Below are 17,081 nucleotides of genomic sequence, written 5' to 3' on the forward strand. Positions count from 1 at the left end.
TGTTATTCTTGAGCCCTGTCTAGTTTAGACTCGCAACAGATAAACTCTGCCACTCTGTCTTGAAATAGGCATGCTGTAGGGAATCCAGTTAAAAAAGAATGTATTTTAAATAAGATTTGCTATCTTTAATCCACATGTTAATGTTAAGTCTCACAGAAGTGAATCTTTTTTTTTTTTTTTTTTTTTTGGAGGGGATGGGTTTCAAGACAGTGTGGACTAGATTTATGTCAACTTGACACAAGCTAGAGTCATCTGAAAGGAGGGGGCCTCAGTTGAGAGAACGCCTCCATAAGATCCAGCTGTAGGACATTTTTCAATAATTATTCATCAGTGGGACAGAGACCAGCCCATTGAAGGTGTTACCACCCCTGGACCTGGTCCTGGGTTCTACAAGAAAGCAGGCTGAGAAAGCCATGGGGAGCAAGCCAGTAAGCAGCTCTCCTCCATGGCCTCTGCATCAGCTCCTGTCTCCAGGTTCCTGCCCTGCTTGAGCTCCTTTCCTGACCTCCTTCAGTGAAGAACAGTGCTGTGGAAGTGTAAGCCAAATAAACCCTTTCTTCTCCAAGTTGCTTTGGTCCTGGTGTTTCATCACAGCAATAGTAACCCTAACTAGGACAGTCAGGGTCTCACAATACAGCCTTGGCTAACTTGGAACTCAGCATGTCTAGCAGGCTGGTCTGGCACTTACTGTCTTCTGCCTCTGCCTCCTGCATGCAGGGATTGCAGGTGTGAGAAAGCTTGGTCTTAATCATTTTTAAAATTTTGCTGTGGTGTCTCTATTTTGTACTAAATATTTTCCTCATGAGTCTGGATATATTAGGTTTTCTGTTCCTATTTTAGAGAGGAGAGTTTCAAAATGGTGTAGAAGCCCAGGACTAGGAGGAATCCTGTCACTGAGGTCCCTAGTTGAGGCATCAACCAGAGCTTGTCTTTGCGGAGGTAGGGCAGTTACTATGCTGTTAGGTTAAGAATTATGTCAATAGGTCGGACTTGGAGGCATATGCCTTTAATCCTAGCAGAGGCAGAGGCAGGTGGATCCTGTGAATTCAAGATCATCCTGGTCTGTATAGTGAATTCCTACATAGTGGCACCCTGGAGAGAGGGGTCAAGGGAGGAAGAGAGGGATGGAGCAGAGAATGAATTGTGTCACTACAGATATTTCAGTCATAATGTAAATGAAATAAGAAAGTGGGGGTCTGGGGCTGAGATAGGAACATTCCAGACTATGCAAGGGACAGAGGCTAAGTTGTCGATATGCTAGGTGGATAGTCTTCCTGTGTGTGAGTGTCTGTAGAGGCATGCCATGTGTATGTAGGTGCCCTGGAAGCCAGAAGAGCGTGTCTCATTTGCCTGATGTGGATGCTGGGAACTGAACTCTGGTCCTCTGTAATGTGCTCTTAACTGCTGAACCATCATCTCTCAGCCCATTTTATTTTTGTGAGCCACCATGTGGTTGCTGGGAATTGAACTCAGGACCTCTGGAAGAGCAGTCGGTGCTCTTAACCTCTGAGCCATCTCTCCAGCCCCCATTTTTTTTTTTTTTTTGAAACAGTTTCTCTGTCTAGGCCTGAATGTCCTGCCATTCTCTCTGTAAACCAGACAATCCTTGAACTCAGTGATCTTTCTGCCTCTGCCTCCCTAGTGCTGGGATTAAAGGTGTGTGCCACCACCATATCCTGGCTCAGGTGGGTATTTGTTGAAGTATTGTATTTTAATGTCAGCACCAGCAGTCTGTTAGAAATGTTAAATTTTGGAACCATTCCAAAACTACTGAACCAATGTACAGCTAGTAACCGGTCTTAAAATGGACTCTCTAGGGGCTGGAGAGACGGCTCAGCGATTGCAAGCACTGGCCGCTCTTGCAGTGGACCTGAGGCAGGTTCCCAGCACCCACATGGTGGTTTACAACTCCATGTTGTTTGTAAACCAGTTTCCAAACTGGTGTTTGGAGCTCCAGTTTCTGGGTCTAGACACCCTCCTCTGACCTTTGAGCCCTGTGTTCCTGTGCTGCACATACTTAAATGCAGCAAAACATGCACATACATAAAATACATCTGAAAAAGTTAAAGAAGTTCTCCAGATGTTGGTACAAAGTATACTACGGTTTAAGAGGCCTTGTGTTAAACAACACTGGAAGCCCCTGGGGTTGGGGCCAGGTGAGAGAGGGGAGATCTTAGAACACAAGGTTGGCGAGCTAGGTGGGGCGGGGCGGGGGGGGGGGGAGAAGGGACGACAGCTGACAAAGGTCTTGTGGCCTGTTGGTAAGGACTTGACTGCTTTGTGAGTTGGGGCCCAGTGGAAGGTTTTGAGCAGAGGAGTGATGTGACCTAATAGTCAGTCTTAACAGATTGGTTTTTTTGTTTGTTTGTTTGTTTGTTTTTGTTTTTTCGAGACAGGGTTTCTCTGTGTAGTTTTGGAGCCTGTCCTGGATCTCGCTCTATAGCCCAAGCTGGCCTTGAACTCACAGAGGCCTGCCTCTGCCTCCTGAGTGCTGAGATTAAAGATGTGCGTCACCACCACCCGGCTAACAGATTGTTTTGATTGTTGGGTTGAAACATGGGCAAAGTGTCCAGTCTGTTGCTGTAATGTAGGCTGAAAGTGGTGTTGATTTGGGTTATGGTGGCACCAGAAGATGTGGTGAAGTTGGTAGGACCTAGAGCTAATTGCCAGAGAATGACAGAAGATTCACTTTATAGTCACTCTACATTCTCTTTACCTGAAAAGGGTAAAACAACTAGTTAGTAGATGGAAAAGTGCTAGCTAGTGGCACTGAGCTGTGATCATAGTCGTCACCTAGAGAAGCTGATCTCACACATGTGAGGCTGAGTTTGTGCGTCCTCAGACTGTTGCTGGTAGAGTCACTCCATGCTGGTGACTCCTCCAAACAGCCCGAACCTCACGTCTCCCCTCTCTGTTGCTGGTAGAGTTACTCCATGCTAGTGACTCCTCGGAACAGCCTGAACCTCACCTTCTCTCTCTGTTGTGGCTCTCACGTGTTTTGTTCTTTTTTGCTGACTTTTTTTTTTCATTTCTTTTCCTTTGTTCTTTTTCATAATTTAAAGGTTTAAAAATATTTAATTGAAATATTTTTCCTTTTCCTTCCTTCTGTCCCCTCCCATGTCTGCCCCCATCCACACTTCCCCCCAAATTCATGGTCTCCTCTTTTTTTTTTTTTTTTTAATGCATTGGTGTTTTGCCTGCATGTCTGTCAGAGTGAGGGTGTCAGAACCTCTGGAGCTGGAGTTAGAGACAGTCTCGAGCTGCCATGTGGGTGCTGGGAATTGAACCTGTGTCCTCTGGAAGAGCAGCCAGTGCTCCCGACCGCTGAGCCATCTCTCCAGTCCCATGGGCGTCTCTTCTTTAACCCTTGTTGTTAGGTGGACACATAAACACACAGCTTCCTGAATCCTTTCAGTACTTCCTGGATGTACATGTTTCCAGGGCTGACTCCTTGGTTCTGAATGGCCAATCGGGAGACTCACCCCTGGGAAGACTGATTTACCTTCTCTCAGCAGTCAGTACTTGTTGTGCCTCGACGTCTAGGGGTGAGGCCCGTGAGACTCCCCGTCTACATTGCAATAGCAGCCGGTATTAGAATTGTTCAGGTTGGTAGGCAGCCATTGTCGAGATTTCATGGATGTAGCTTCCTGTCCTTTCTAGAAGACACCACCTCACAGCAGACTTGGTTCTTCTGGTTCTTACAGCCTTTTCACCTCCTCTTTGGTGGTCCCTGAGTCTGTGGGGGTCAGTTGTGTTGTAGATGGATCCGTTGGGGCTGGGTACCCTATGGCTGGTTGTTCTCTGCATTTTGACAATTGTGTGGTTTCCTGCAATGGTCTCTGCTGCAGGAGAATCTTCTACACTTCTCTGTGGCTATAAGGGTAACTATTTGGAGTACAGTTAGGAATTATACTGGCTCAGGAAAGTGCCAGAAGTCGGGTCGTCTCTAAGATCCGTGACCTCATGAGCTGTGTGTAGTTTAATGTGGTGGTTGCTGGTGGGACGACCAGAGAAACGGCCTAAGTGCTGGGTTGGGGAGAGAGCCATGTCAGCATGGCAAGGGAATGTCTGGATGCCTTCCAAAAATCATGGCTTCCCCTTTCTCTTGTAGTTCCCCAATTTTAGGTATTCCTGTCATGCAATAACCTGGTTGTTGTCTGGACAGGAATTTTGTGAAATGTAGGTCCCTCCTTGGAATAGGTGGATAGTGATCAGACCAAGTGAATCTGCTACTGATTCCCTAAGATAGTGGTCTCATTCTGTCTCTCTGCCATCCTTGACCTCTGTAGGCCCTAATACATGTGTGCCTCTGCTACCTATTAATGACTGCAGAGGATTTGTGTCTAGTGCTTTTTTATGGAGTCGCTCAGACTGCTAACTGTAGCTATCAGCATCTTTTTTAGTGGGTTTCTGAAAATGCACACTAAATCTGAGGTGTATTCACTCTTTAAACATTGCTTTCTTGAATAGAGCCCAGATTGCTAGAGCTACAGACATGATTGAATCAATAATTATTGTCAGCTTTAGTAAGTAATCTATAAAGGCTGCATGAATAGTTATTCTAAAGCACTGAGAAACCTCAATATTTGCATTAGCTGGATACTTTGAGATCAAAGTCCAGACGGAGATTGCAGAATAAAAAATGGTTTCTAAACTGAAGAGATGACATATTGATGTGACATTTACCCTGCTGGTCTGTAGCTACTGAGACAGCACTAATCTGTCCATGGTTAAAACTACCTGTAAATACAATTTTATGTGTTTCTGTGGTGCTGGACATCAAGCCCAGGTCCTTGTGTGTGCTTTATAACATTTGGTGTGTGTGTGTGTGTGTGTGTGTGTGTGTGTGTGTGTGTGTGTGTGTGTGTGTGATGTCAGGACAGCTTGCAGGAGTCACCTACCTCCCCCTCCTACCATGTGGCTTCTGGGTGTCAGGTTTCAGTTGCCAGGCTTGGACAGTGAGCACCTTCACTGCTGAGCTATCTCACTGGCTCCAGATGTTTTTATAACATTTGAAAATCTTCCATGACTAGATGATGGATAATTAAAATCTAACTCAGTGTAATATATTTATAAATGTGTATGTGTGTATTGCTAATGATTGTCCATTGCTTTCCAAACAACATTACAAAAACTTGGGAAATTTGGATATATATATATCCAAATATATATATATCCAAATATATATCCCGAGTAGTTGAGAAAATTATCTGGATTGCAGAGCAGTAGAATATGTGGATACTAACCTTATTTAGGAAATTATTCTTCCAGTTACCAGAAACATGTATATATGTTTTGATAACTGGAAGTATACAATAAAAATATGTGAACTGAATGAATTCTTACTACTAATAATTATACTCATGATTCAAATACAGAATTATGTACACATGAATGATTTGTTTATATCTTGCTCTTTGGCCAATAACTCTTCGGATTATATTAGTTTTATGCTATGAATTATGTACTAACAGCTCAAAATTATAGCATTATTTCTGTTGGGCCTCATTATATCAAATTTGATGTGTGAGGATGATAACTGATGTAGTTATAACATCTGCCAGTAGATGGATGACTATAACTTGTCGCCAAGCCAGATAGACGGCTGGTGGTGAGTTCAGAATGTTCTAACACAGGCTGCATACAGTAGATTTGTTTTGTTGTGTTTTTTGAGACAGGATTTCTCTGTGTAGCCCTGACTGTCCTGGAATTCACTCTGTAGACCAGGCTGGCCTTGAACCCACAGAGATCCGCCTGCCTCTGCCTCCCGAGAGCTGGGGTCAAAGGTGTGTGCACCACCACAGCCCAGGACACAGTAGATTTACTAAAGGTGTGCTTGTGCTTTAAGATTTGGGTTTTGTAGCCTGGCGTTGGTGGCATATGCCTTTAATCCCAGCACTCGGGAGGCAGAGGCAGGCAGATCTTTGTGAGTTCGAGGCCAGCCTGGTCTACTGAGTGAGATCCAGGAAAAGCACAAAAATACACAGAGAAACCCTGTCTCGGAAAAAAAAAAAAAAAGATTTGGGTTTTGTTTAAATAGAGCAGACAATAGAGTGATGCTAATATCCTCCTTAACAGGTAAATGTTGGGAAGATGGATTCACCCATTGAAAAGTGGAATCTAATCATTGGTAACTTGGCATTAAAGCAGGTAAGTGACCTTTTTTTTTTTTTTAAAAGATTTATTTATTTATTATGTACACAGTATTCTGCCTGCATGTGTCCCTACAGGCCAGAAGAGGGTACCAGATCTCATCACAGATGGTTGTGAGCCAGCATGTGGGTGCTGGGAATTGAACTCAGGACCTCTGGAAGAGCAGTCGGTGCTCTTATCCACTGAGCCATCTCTCCAGCCCTAAGTGATACATTTATTCATAGATCTTGGGTGTGAAATTTAGGATTTGTTTCATGAGACACTAAAACAGTACCTTGAGAAGGTGATGAAGTCAGTTGATGCCCATGGCCTTTGAAAGTTATTCTATTTCTAGAAACTGACCAGCTTCTCCCAAATGAAAAACAGTGTAAGTGCTGAAAACTATGCAAGTGCACCTTGGCTGTAATAGAGTCCGCTTTCGCATTAGTATTCATACGAATAGCTCAGAACTGGCATACTCTAGTGCTATGAAGAGGCACCGTGACCAAGGCAACTCTTACAAAAGGAAGCTTTTAATTGGGGGCTTAGTCCATGATCACCATGGCTGCAGGCAGGCAGGTATGGCGCTTTAGCTGAGAGCTTTACATCCTGCTCTGCAAGCAGGGGAGAGAGACTGGGACTGACGAGGGCTTTGGACACCTCAGGATCCTCTCCCAGGGACACACAGCCTCCAGCAAGGCCACACTTCCTAATCCTTCCCGAGCAGTTCCACTAATGGGTGACTAAGCCCTCAAGTGTATAAGCCTGTGGAGGCCATTCTCATTTAGACCACCACATGTGCTGTGCTGTCTCTCAGATTTTTGGAGGGAGATAGGATCTCCTGTATCCCAGGCTGGTCTTAAACTTTTGATGTAGGTGAGGATGACCTTGGACTTCTGATTCTCCTGCCTCCTGAGTGCTGGGGTTACAGACTCCAGTCACCAGTCCTGGTTTATGTGGTGTTGGGGATTGAACCAGAGCCTGTGTATCCTAAGGGAGCACTCTAGCTGATCCTCATCTCTAGCCCCATCTTTATTATCTTTTAAACAGACTTCCGGTGTTGCTCAGGGTGACCTTAAACTCAGACAGAACGCTCCTGCTTCAATTTCTGAGGCCTGGCATCATGCCCTGCTTTTGTGTTTTGATTGTGTTAGTTTTTGGTTTTGAGGTGATAGCACTGTTTCTCAGTCTGATCTCAAACTTCTGGGTTCAAATTAATCTTCCTGGGTCTACAGGAACACAATACAAAACTGCCTCTTTAGTTGTGTTTTGGTTTGGTTTTTGGTTTTTGGTTTTTTCAGAGACAAGTTTTCTCTGTGTAGCTTTGGAGCCTGTCCTGGAACTCACTCTGTAGACCTTGAACTCACAGAGATCTGCCTGCTTCTGACCTCCCTCAAGTGCTGGGATTAAAGACCACGAGCTGGCTCTTCTTTAGGATTTCTAAGCACATTAGTTGCTTAATTAAACTGAGCTCTTTTATGGATATCGTGGTCACCCATTTGTTCATGCTGATTTTCCTTAGGTAATGTTGTCATTGTTCATATTAATAAGTCCATTCAGTTCCCAGTAACGTACGTAATGAACCAGGAATTATGTATCTTCTGTGGCTCCTTATGCTCTGAAGTGTTTCTCTGCCACTTCATCTGTTCTCTCCTGACTCTTAAGTAAATGACTTCAGCTGTCATGAGTAACTCTTGAGCTAGTGTGAGCAGCAGGAACATATACTCATTTTAATGTTAGCTCAGCTAGGCCATATGATTGAGAACATGGTTGTGGGAATATAATTTCATGTATTGCATTTCAAGGACAAAAGAGTTCCTGAAATAAAGGCATTTTCATATCTGTGCAGTTGCTTCTAAGTTGTAGGATTGGAACTAAGAAAATCTGAGCCCTAACCTCGCGTCTAACAGAAACCAGCTGTAGAGCCTTTGTTAATTTACATAACTGTTCTGGGCTTCAGTTCTGTCCTTTCAGTCCTGGTATTTTGGTAGAAAAGTCTAAGAACATTTCAGCTTGACCATGTAGGAATCTAGGCGGACTGGTAAAAACAGGTAGGAATATTAGTATATCAGTGGGAGAATGCTTGCCTAACACACAAGAAGTTTGTCCCCAGTAACAAGAAAAACACAAAACTAAGACCCTTCCAAATTTTTATAAATCAATAGAGTTCTCTAACAAATCAAGAAAGTGAAAATATATTGATTTAAATACTGAGCACTGAAGCCAAGACTGTCATGAGTTATCTATACAGGTCACCGTGACAGTCCCACCTCAGCCTTTGGCATTCTGTCTTCCCGTAGTCTCCACCCTCCCTTGCCATCCTCTTTTGCAACTGCTGTTTAGGATAGTTGCCAGGGATGGCCAGGAATTTGCTGGTCCTAGTTGCCAGAATTCAACGCCTCTTTGGCTTCCTCCCCCAGGGATGTGTGATAAACAGGGACTGGGACAGATCCATCAAGACGCAACAGGTGCCCAACCAGTGAGGCAGTGGTTGGTTGGAGTGGCTGCCACAGACCAAAGGAAGAGGAGATGTGGCTGGGTTAGGAGAAAGGTTATTTTCTGCATGAAGCTTCACCAGCAATGCTTGTGGAGTGCTTGGTTAGGACAGACCTGGAGAGATGGCTCAGCAGTTAAGAAGTGCTCTTCTTCCAGAGGACTTCTCAGCACTCACGCCAGGAGGCTCACAACCATCTGTAACCTCAGCTCCAGGGGATTCATCTTTCAGTGTGTGGGGGCAGAGGCAGGCAGATTCCTGTGAGTTGGAGGTCACTTTGGTCTACATAGTGAGACTGTCTTAACTGCAAAATGAACAAAAACCATGTGGTCCTGCATTCCACACCTGTTGCCGTAAATTGGGGCAATTTGAGAGGCCACTGGTTTTTTTTTTTGTTTGTTTGTTTGTTTGTTTTTGGTTTTGGTTTTTTGAGACAAGATTTCTCTGTGTAGCTTTGCGCCTTTCCTGGATCTTGCTCTGTAGCCCAGGCTGGCCTCAGACTCACAGAGATCCGTCTGCCTCTGCCTCTGCCTCCCGAGTGCTGGGATTAAAGGCTTGCACCACCACCGTCCAGTGAGAGGCCACTGTCTTAAGTATTATAATTTATTTAAAAATGGTGAAGGTGACCTCTGCAGGATGGAGCCAAAGAGCCTCAGAGTCACGCCACACAACAGAACTCACATGGAGGGTTTATTGGGGAGACAAGAGCTGAGAAGAGAAGAGGAGAAGGGGCAAAGACCAGTCCCTGGGGAAGAGAAAGAGATGGGAGGTGGCAATGCCCACCTTTTACAAGGGAATGTAACAAGTGCACAGAGGGGTTGCTCTTAGTGTTTGCAGTCGAGGACATATCCTGTCAGGTCCTGTATAGTACAGATGCCTGAATGCTAACATTAAGTGCTATTAAAACTCAAATCCAGTAACCTCTTTAAAATGAAGGCAGTTCATTTACCACGCACAGCACTTCTGACTATCTTGTAATGATTAACTAATGAAAAGGTAATGTTTTAAAAATTACTGATCTGGATTTTACAAACTATTTTTAGGTCCAGGCCACAGTGGTTGGTTTTTTAGCGGCTGTGGCAGCGATCATACTGGGCTGGATTCCAGAAGGGAAATATTACCTCAGCCATTCCATCCTTCTGTGCTCTAGCAGTGTGGCAACCGCCTTCATTGCGTCGCTTCTGCAGGGTAGGTGAACTTGTGAGTGTCTGCTTGGCAGTGTTTGAATTTTTAATAAAAGGATTGCTTTCCCAGGATGGTGACTTTTTTTTTTTTTTAATTCATCTATTTATTTTACATCCTGGCCACAGCCCTGTCCCCCATCCTCCCTTCCCAATCCCTTCCCCTGTTCCCCAATCTCCTTCTCTTCTCTCACCATCCAGGAAAGGGCAGGTCTCCTATGAGCATCAACAAAGCATGGCATACCCATTTGCAGTAAGACTAAGCACCTCCCCATGTATTAAGGCTGGGAAAGGCAACCCAGCATGAGGACTAGGTTCCCAAAAGCCAGTAAAAGAGTTGAAGACAGCCTCTGTTCCTGCTGTTAGGAGTCCCACAAGAGGACCAAGCTACACAGCTGTAACATGCATGTAGAGGGCCGAGGCCAGTGTCATGCAGGCTCCCTGGTTGTCAGATCAGTCCCTGTGAGCCAAGCCCTTATGGGCCCAGGTTAGTGGATTGTGTGAGCCTTCCCATGGTGTCCTTGACCCCTCTGGCACCTACATGCCTTTCTCTGCAGGATTCCCAAACTCCGCCTAATGTTTGGCTGTGGATCTCTGCATCTGTCTCTGCCTCCAGGATGGTGACTTTTAAAATGGTATTTGTTCATGATGAAAATGGCCGAAAATGGCCACATAAACTCTACATAATCTTAGTTCATAATCTTATGTAACTATTTATTTATTTATTTATTTGGTTTTTCAAGACAGGGTTTCTGGCTGTCCTGGAACTCACCCTAGACCAGGCTGGCCTCACACTCATAGAGATCCACCTGCCTTTGTCTCCTGAGTGTGGGATTAAAGGCCTGCACCATCAACACCTGGTTTATTTCATTATTTGTAAACACATTGGAGAACAGGTTTTTGAGGTTGTCTCCTTGGCCATAGGTGCTCTGGCTCAGTCTTCAATAAGAACAGAACAACGGCTCACTGTGTTTCCTAAGAGTTAAGAAAGGCCTTTCTGGAAATCACCTGGACTTTCTGGCCTGTCACAAGATTTCTAGGAATTCTCAGTTTCAAAAGCAATCCCCCATTTAAATTATTGGTTGAGGGTACTCCCTGCACTCCCTGAGTTCAGTTCCCAGAACCTACATGAGGCAGCTCACAATTGCCTGTGATTACAGCCCAGGGTGAAGGATGAATCCAACACCAAGTGCCTCTGAGTGCCTCCACACTCACATGTGTACTCTCGCACAGGCACACAAGTATACACATTAAAAAACTTTAAGTGACAATATAAATATAACCTTGTGCTTATGCTTAACATAGTGTATATATGGTTATATGTTTAAAAAAAACTGACATTGACGGGCAGTGGTGGCATATGCCTGTAATCCCAGCACATGGGAGGCAGAGGCAGGTGGATCTCTGTGAGTTCGAGGCCAGCCTGGTCTACAGAGTGAGTTGACAGCCTCCAAAGCTACAGAGAAACCCTGTCTCAAAAAACCAAAAAAAAAAAAAAACCCAAAAAACAAAAAACAGAAATTAAAAATTAACTGAGCTGGGCAGTGATGGTGTACACCTTTGATTCCAGCACATGGGAGGCAGAGACAGGAGGATCTCTTAGAGTTCGAGGCCAGCCTGGTCTACAGAATGAGTTCCAGGACAGCCAGGGCTACACAGAAATCCTGTCTCAATACCATCCCCAAATAAAAGTTAACTGCATTAGAATTTACAGGATTATCTTCTTTATATTTATTGATATGAGCACTATACAAGGCACCTTGTATGTTGTAGGATGTAGTCATTGAAGCTCAGTGTTTACTATGGTTTTTTAGCTTGGTTTTCTGAGACAAGGTTTCTCTGTGTAGCCCTGGCCATCCTGAAATGCTCTGTGTAAACCAGGATGGCCTCAAAACTCATGAGATCTCCCTGCATCTGCCTCCCAAATGTTGTTTGTGATCAAAGGCATGAGCCCTCAGGTCTGGATAGTTCTAGCTGCTCTATCTATCTGTCTACCTATCGATCTGTCTGTCTGTCTGTCTGTCAGTCAGTCAGCTGCTCTATCTGTCTATCTATCTATCTATCTATTTATCTCTTTATCTATCTATTCAGGTCTGGATAGTTCTAGCTGCTTTCTTTCTTTACTTATTTATGTGTTTGTTTGTTTGTTTATGTTTTTTGAGACAGGTTTTCTGGCTGTCCTGGCACTCGTTCTGTAGACCAGGCTGGCCTCAAACTCAGAGAGATCTGCCTGCCTCTGCCCCTGTCTCCTGACTGTTGGAATTAAAGGCGTGCACCACCACTGCTTGCCACAACCCTCTTCTTTATTTATTCTTTTCAAGATTTAGTTATTTTTATTTTATGTGTATGAATGTTTTGCCTACATGTGTGTATGTGCAGCATGTGCGTGCCTCATGCTCTTGGTGGCTAGAAGAAGGTGCATTCAGAAACTTGAGTTACATATGGTTGTAAGTCACCATGTGGGTGCAGGATCAGCTAGTCTGCACTTAATAATTGAACCATCCAACCCTCAACGAGTATCATTTTTTAGATATATTCTTGCCATTTTCTTTCTTTTAATGTTTTTTATTTTTATTTTATTCTATTTTGTGTATATGGATGTATGTCTGTGTACCACAGTGTCAGTTGGGTGTTGAGGATTGAACACAGGTCCCCTGCAAGGACAAGTGCTCTTACCCACTGAACACATCATCTCCCAAGAGTAACTTTTGTAAGTGTCTCCTGTTCTGAACTCTGGTTTTCAATGTGATGCCCTCATCATGAGCCCCATCAGGAGTCTGAGTTCCTATGCACAAGCAAAGAACCTTTATTGCAAGCTAGAGCTTAGGCTTCCTGTCCATCCCAACACAGAGTTGGATAGGGAGAGCATGGAGCTCAGTTATGGCAGGGTTTTAAGGAGTAAAGGATGGGGGTGTAGGGGAATTCCAGATTCAGATGGAGGTTGAACTCCTGATTGGGCAGGAGTGAGGCAACAGTATTGGTATTAGTGTTGCTGCAAGGAAATTGGCAACCTATATACAGATTTTGTAAGCTATCTTTTATGTCCTAGAGCATTTAGTAATTGTCTCAATTCTAATTGGTTCCCTGCAGGGTACAGTTTGTGGTTTATCCTGGTTATTGTAATGGTGAGGCCTAGTCCCAGTATTGTTAATCTGCAGCCTGTCATGGCTGCACTAATTTCTGTTTGTTTGTTGTTTGAGACAGGGTTTCTCTGGGTAGTTTCTCTGAATCTCTCTCTGTAGACCAGGCTGGCCTCAAACTCACAGAGACCCACCTGGCTCTGCCTCCTGAGTGCTGGGATTAAAGGCGTGCGCCACCACTGCACTAATGTTAAGTTAGGCCTCTTCATTCCTGCTCCCTAACACTTCACTGTAGACAATAAGATGAAGCATTTTTAGTTACCATATATGAGTGTATTTGTTTTGTTGCTATGCATATAAATAGGATTCTTCTTTTTAGTGTTTTCATGCTTCAAGGGTTAAAATGAAAATCTGTGGTTTGATATGTATGTATTACATTTAAAGCATATGCCTCATTAAATTAAAAATTTTAGTTTTAATGTAATTTTACAGTAAATGCAACACTGAGCGGATGATACTCTTCTGGGATCTCTTGAAGTTTGCTGAAGGGCATTTTGCCAAAGGGTTACAGTAAAATATTTTGTTTGCTTAATCAGTTTGTTTGAGCATTCTAACTGGAACTGGTGTGCTTTTTCTCCAAGCTGTGTTTTTCAGTGTTTGGGGAATGGATCTTTTGAGGCAGCATCAGAAGTAACAGGTGTTCTTTCTCCTAGGAATAATAATGGTTGGAGTTATCGTTGGCTCAAAGAAGACAGGCATAAACCCTGACAACGTGGCCACACCCATTGCTGCTAGTTTTGGTGATCTGATAACTCTTGCCATATTAGCTTGGATAAGTCAGGGCTTGTACTCCTGTCTTGGTAAGTTGACTGGAAACTAAACATGGCATTATTCAGTAATTTTTTGTTTTGTTTTGTTTTTTTGTTTTTGGTTTTTTGAGACTCGCTTTGTGCCTTTCCTGGAACTCACTTTGGAGACCAGGCTGGCCTCGAACTCACAGAGATCTGCCTGCTTCTGCCTCTGAGTGCTGGGATTAAAGGCGTGTGCCACCACCGCCAGGCGCATTATTCAGTCTTTAAAAGTCAATGTTGTAAAATGTCGTGAATCCCTGGTGACCTTCATCTCTTAGAACCAGTGGTAGAATTGACTAGAACACTGTAACTTGTACATTTATTATGTGTTGTGGTTCTCGTTTTTCTCTCTTACTGAGTTAAGAACACTAAAAAAATGTTTATCCTCTGTAAATTCTGTTTTTCCTTTCTGCCCCACCTGGCTTGCCTGCTGAGGTGGCCTCATTCATGTAGCCTCAGGCTGTCCTCAAACTTGTAATGTGGACAACTCTTGATCCCCCTGTTTCTGCCTCCTAATTCCACCGCCCAAGAGTTTGGGTACAGTTGTGTGTACCCTTTAAAATTTCAGACGTGATGGAGGGCTCCCCTGTGTGCTCCTCTGTTTACACTTTCTGCTGTTGTGGTTTGACACAGGCCTGTCATACTCCATGGTGTCTGTGCTTCCTTCTTGTTGGAATCACACTGCACTGTTCTCTTACGCGTCTTGAACATGACAATACAAGGTTACCATGTTTTTGTTTTTGTTCTTTAAATTTACCAATGAGTTGTTTTTCCCACATCAAAACCCTATACTAATAAGTAGCTTCAAGACAATTAAAAACAAAACAAAACAAAACAAAAATCCTGAAAATTAGCCTGAATACTAGGTGAAGTTAGAGTCATCTTATATACACATTCCTGATGAGTACTGATGGGAAATGTGTAGAATCCAGTGAACTATTTTAACTGGATCGTGTGCTCTGGGACCAGTGGTAGTGAATATGGTTTGTGTGCATGAGTTAAAGGTAGAATGATAGTTGAGCTTCTATTTTCATGCCAGGTTTGTGTGTGTGTGTGCAATGCATGTGTCAGATGTCCAGTTAAAAAGAACCCACAACTTTACTATAATAAAATTATTTACAAGCCAATCCCAAAGCAAATATTTATTCACAAATTGCCCATGAGTTCTATACAGCCTTATGATATAATTTTGAATACATCTAAAATATATTTAAAGTTTGAAGAGGAGCTTCAGATGCATTTTTGAACCAGAGAAAGGCTTTATCCTATCAAATGCAATAAACTTTGTATGACTTTGGCAATAGCATGGAAAACTTCATTCAAGATGTGATTTGATGGATGACATAGACATATTGTGTGTGTTCAGATAAGTCTTTTCTCACTTGAAGATAAAGATGCATGGCCTGAAATAATGGATAAGGCAATAAACAGCGAGTGCCATGAACTACCATCATGTTCCCATTGGCTGTGGCTCTTGTCACTGTACAGTATGCGGTGGCTGACCCTCAGGGGAGAGTTCCATTCCCTTTCCTCTCAGGAAGCACAGAAAAGGGGAGTTATGTTACTAAAGAAATAACCCTAAATCTTGTCTAATTTTTGTTATTGGGATAATAAATTGATTCTGCTTTTTCCTTCTCTGAATTATCATGCAATTTTAGATATAGATGCTAGACTCAGGGAGTAAATGTTAGTTTATAGCTGGTATTGGAGAATGCGATGTGTTATTCTCTTGCTCTGTTAAACTCACCACCCATCCCACAGGCAGACATCTGAGCAACTTATAGTCCTTACCATGAAGGCCAGGCTGTTCATTGTAGTAGAGAAAGGAGGTTGTCTAGCCAGGCGTGGTGACACACACTCGTAACCCCAGCCATTAGGTAGCTGAGGAGGAGCATTAAGAGTTTGGGGCAGTATATGAGAACCTGTCTCAAGGCTGACATCAATAGGAAGCCAGTAAGAGTCTGAGCAAGGTTCTTGGTGCCCTTTGACTAACATTTGAAGTTAGAGAAGTTTCTCCTGCTTTGAGGAGGAGATAAGAGAAAAGGGATACACACACACACACACACACACACACACACACACACACACACACACACCACGAGGATGAAGGATTTCCTCCCAGTACTTACGAGGATAGAAATGCCACAGATTAACTGGGTGTGATGGTGCATGCCTGTATTCCCAGCACCCACATGGCTGCTGTGACATGACATATGATATCACAATCTGTAATGCCAGTCGCAGGTGATCTCATGGTCTCATCTGGCCTCCTTGTGTACCAGGAAAGCAATGGGGCATACAGACATACTCACAGATAAAACACCTGTATAGATAAAATAAATAAAAGACATAATCATAATGTGTTGTCTTCTAAAGCTTTCAATATTTTGAGTGTTATGTGGTGCCATATTAAGATTGGGTCTTTGTAGGGTCTCACTATGTATCTGAGGCTGGCCCTCCAACTCATCCTGCCTCAGCTTCCTGAGTATTGGGATTATAGGTGCGAGCCAGCACATGCAGAGTAAGAGAAAATGCAGTTACCATAATCTTAGAAAACAGTGTTAGTAAGCATTGTTTAGAATGTTCTAGGCCTGTATTTGTCTTGTGAAAGTTGGCTTTGCATTCTTACAGACCCTTTTCATGTCATCTGTGTAACTGATGCCCTGAAGGGATTTTCTTTTTAATGGGCTACCGGTTAATTCTGCCATTAACAGTTTATAAGTGTTCTGAAATGTCATTGTATTTAGATTGCCAAAGTGTCTGCGTCCTGAGCACTAGGGGGCCTCAGAAGATCAGCAGTTATGTGCTTGGCATTTTCATTCTGAATATAAAGATTAGAAGTAGGCAGAGTTAAATTCCAAGATCCCATTCATCTTGCTGAGAAGTTATTATTTGAATTACACTGGAAACACTAAGTAGTGTTAAGAGAAGAAAGAAAGATCTTTTTGGTAGTTGTAAGCTTTGGCTATGGAGGTTACACACTGCATGGCTCAAAGAATTGGACACAGGAAACCTTCCACAGGGTCAGTTTATGAAGAGGACACAGCATTTGTAAACATATATGTACCCATGTCAGCATTCCTAATATAGGGAAGATATTAACAGGTTGGAAGAGAAGTAGAGGACAGTACAAACACAGTGGAGATTTCAGCACCTCACTTTCGACAGTGGGTGGGTCATCTGGATGGAAGCGCAGTGAAGAAATGCCAGTCTTGAAGTGGACACTAATCAGTAGGAGCCTGACAGCCTACAAAATGTTCCGCTCAACAGCCGCATGATGTGCATAGATCATTTTCTAGAACAGACCCCATATTAAGCTATATAACAAATCCTAACAGATTTA

The 17,081-nt window shown here is 43.3% G+C and overlaps 1 protein-coding gene across 2 annotated transcripts in view; it reads left to right on the forward strand.

Moving 5' to 3' along the window:
• Slc41a2 (solute carrier family 41 member 2) overlaps positions 1–17,081 on the forward strand; it is a 124,318-nt gene that overhangs the window by 34,387 nt on the left and 72,850 nt on the right. For both annotated transcript variants that reach the window (XM_036169912.1, XM_036169910.1), the window contains exons 4-6: positions 6,079–6,150; positions 9,670–9,814; positions 13,601–13,747. In XM_036169912.1, coding sequence (XP_036025805.1) covers positions 6,079–6,150; positions 9,670–9,814; positions 13,601–13,747 — 364 coding nt within the window. The remainder of the gene's footprint in view (positions 1–6,078; positions 6,151–9,669; positions 9,815–13,600; positions 13,748–17,081) is intronic.

Source organism: Onychomys torridus, chromosome 20, assembly GCF_903995425.1.
Source record: "Onychomys torridus chromosome 20, mOncTor1.1, whole genome shotgun sequence".
Taxonomy (NCBI): domain Eukaryota; kingdom Metazoa; phylum Chordata; class Mammalia; order Rodentia; family Cricetidae; genus Onychomys; species Onychomys torridus.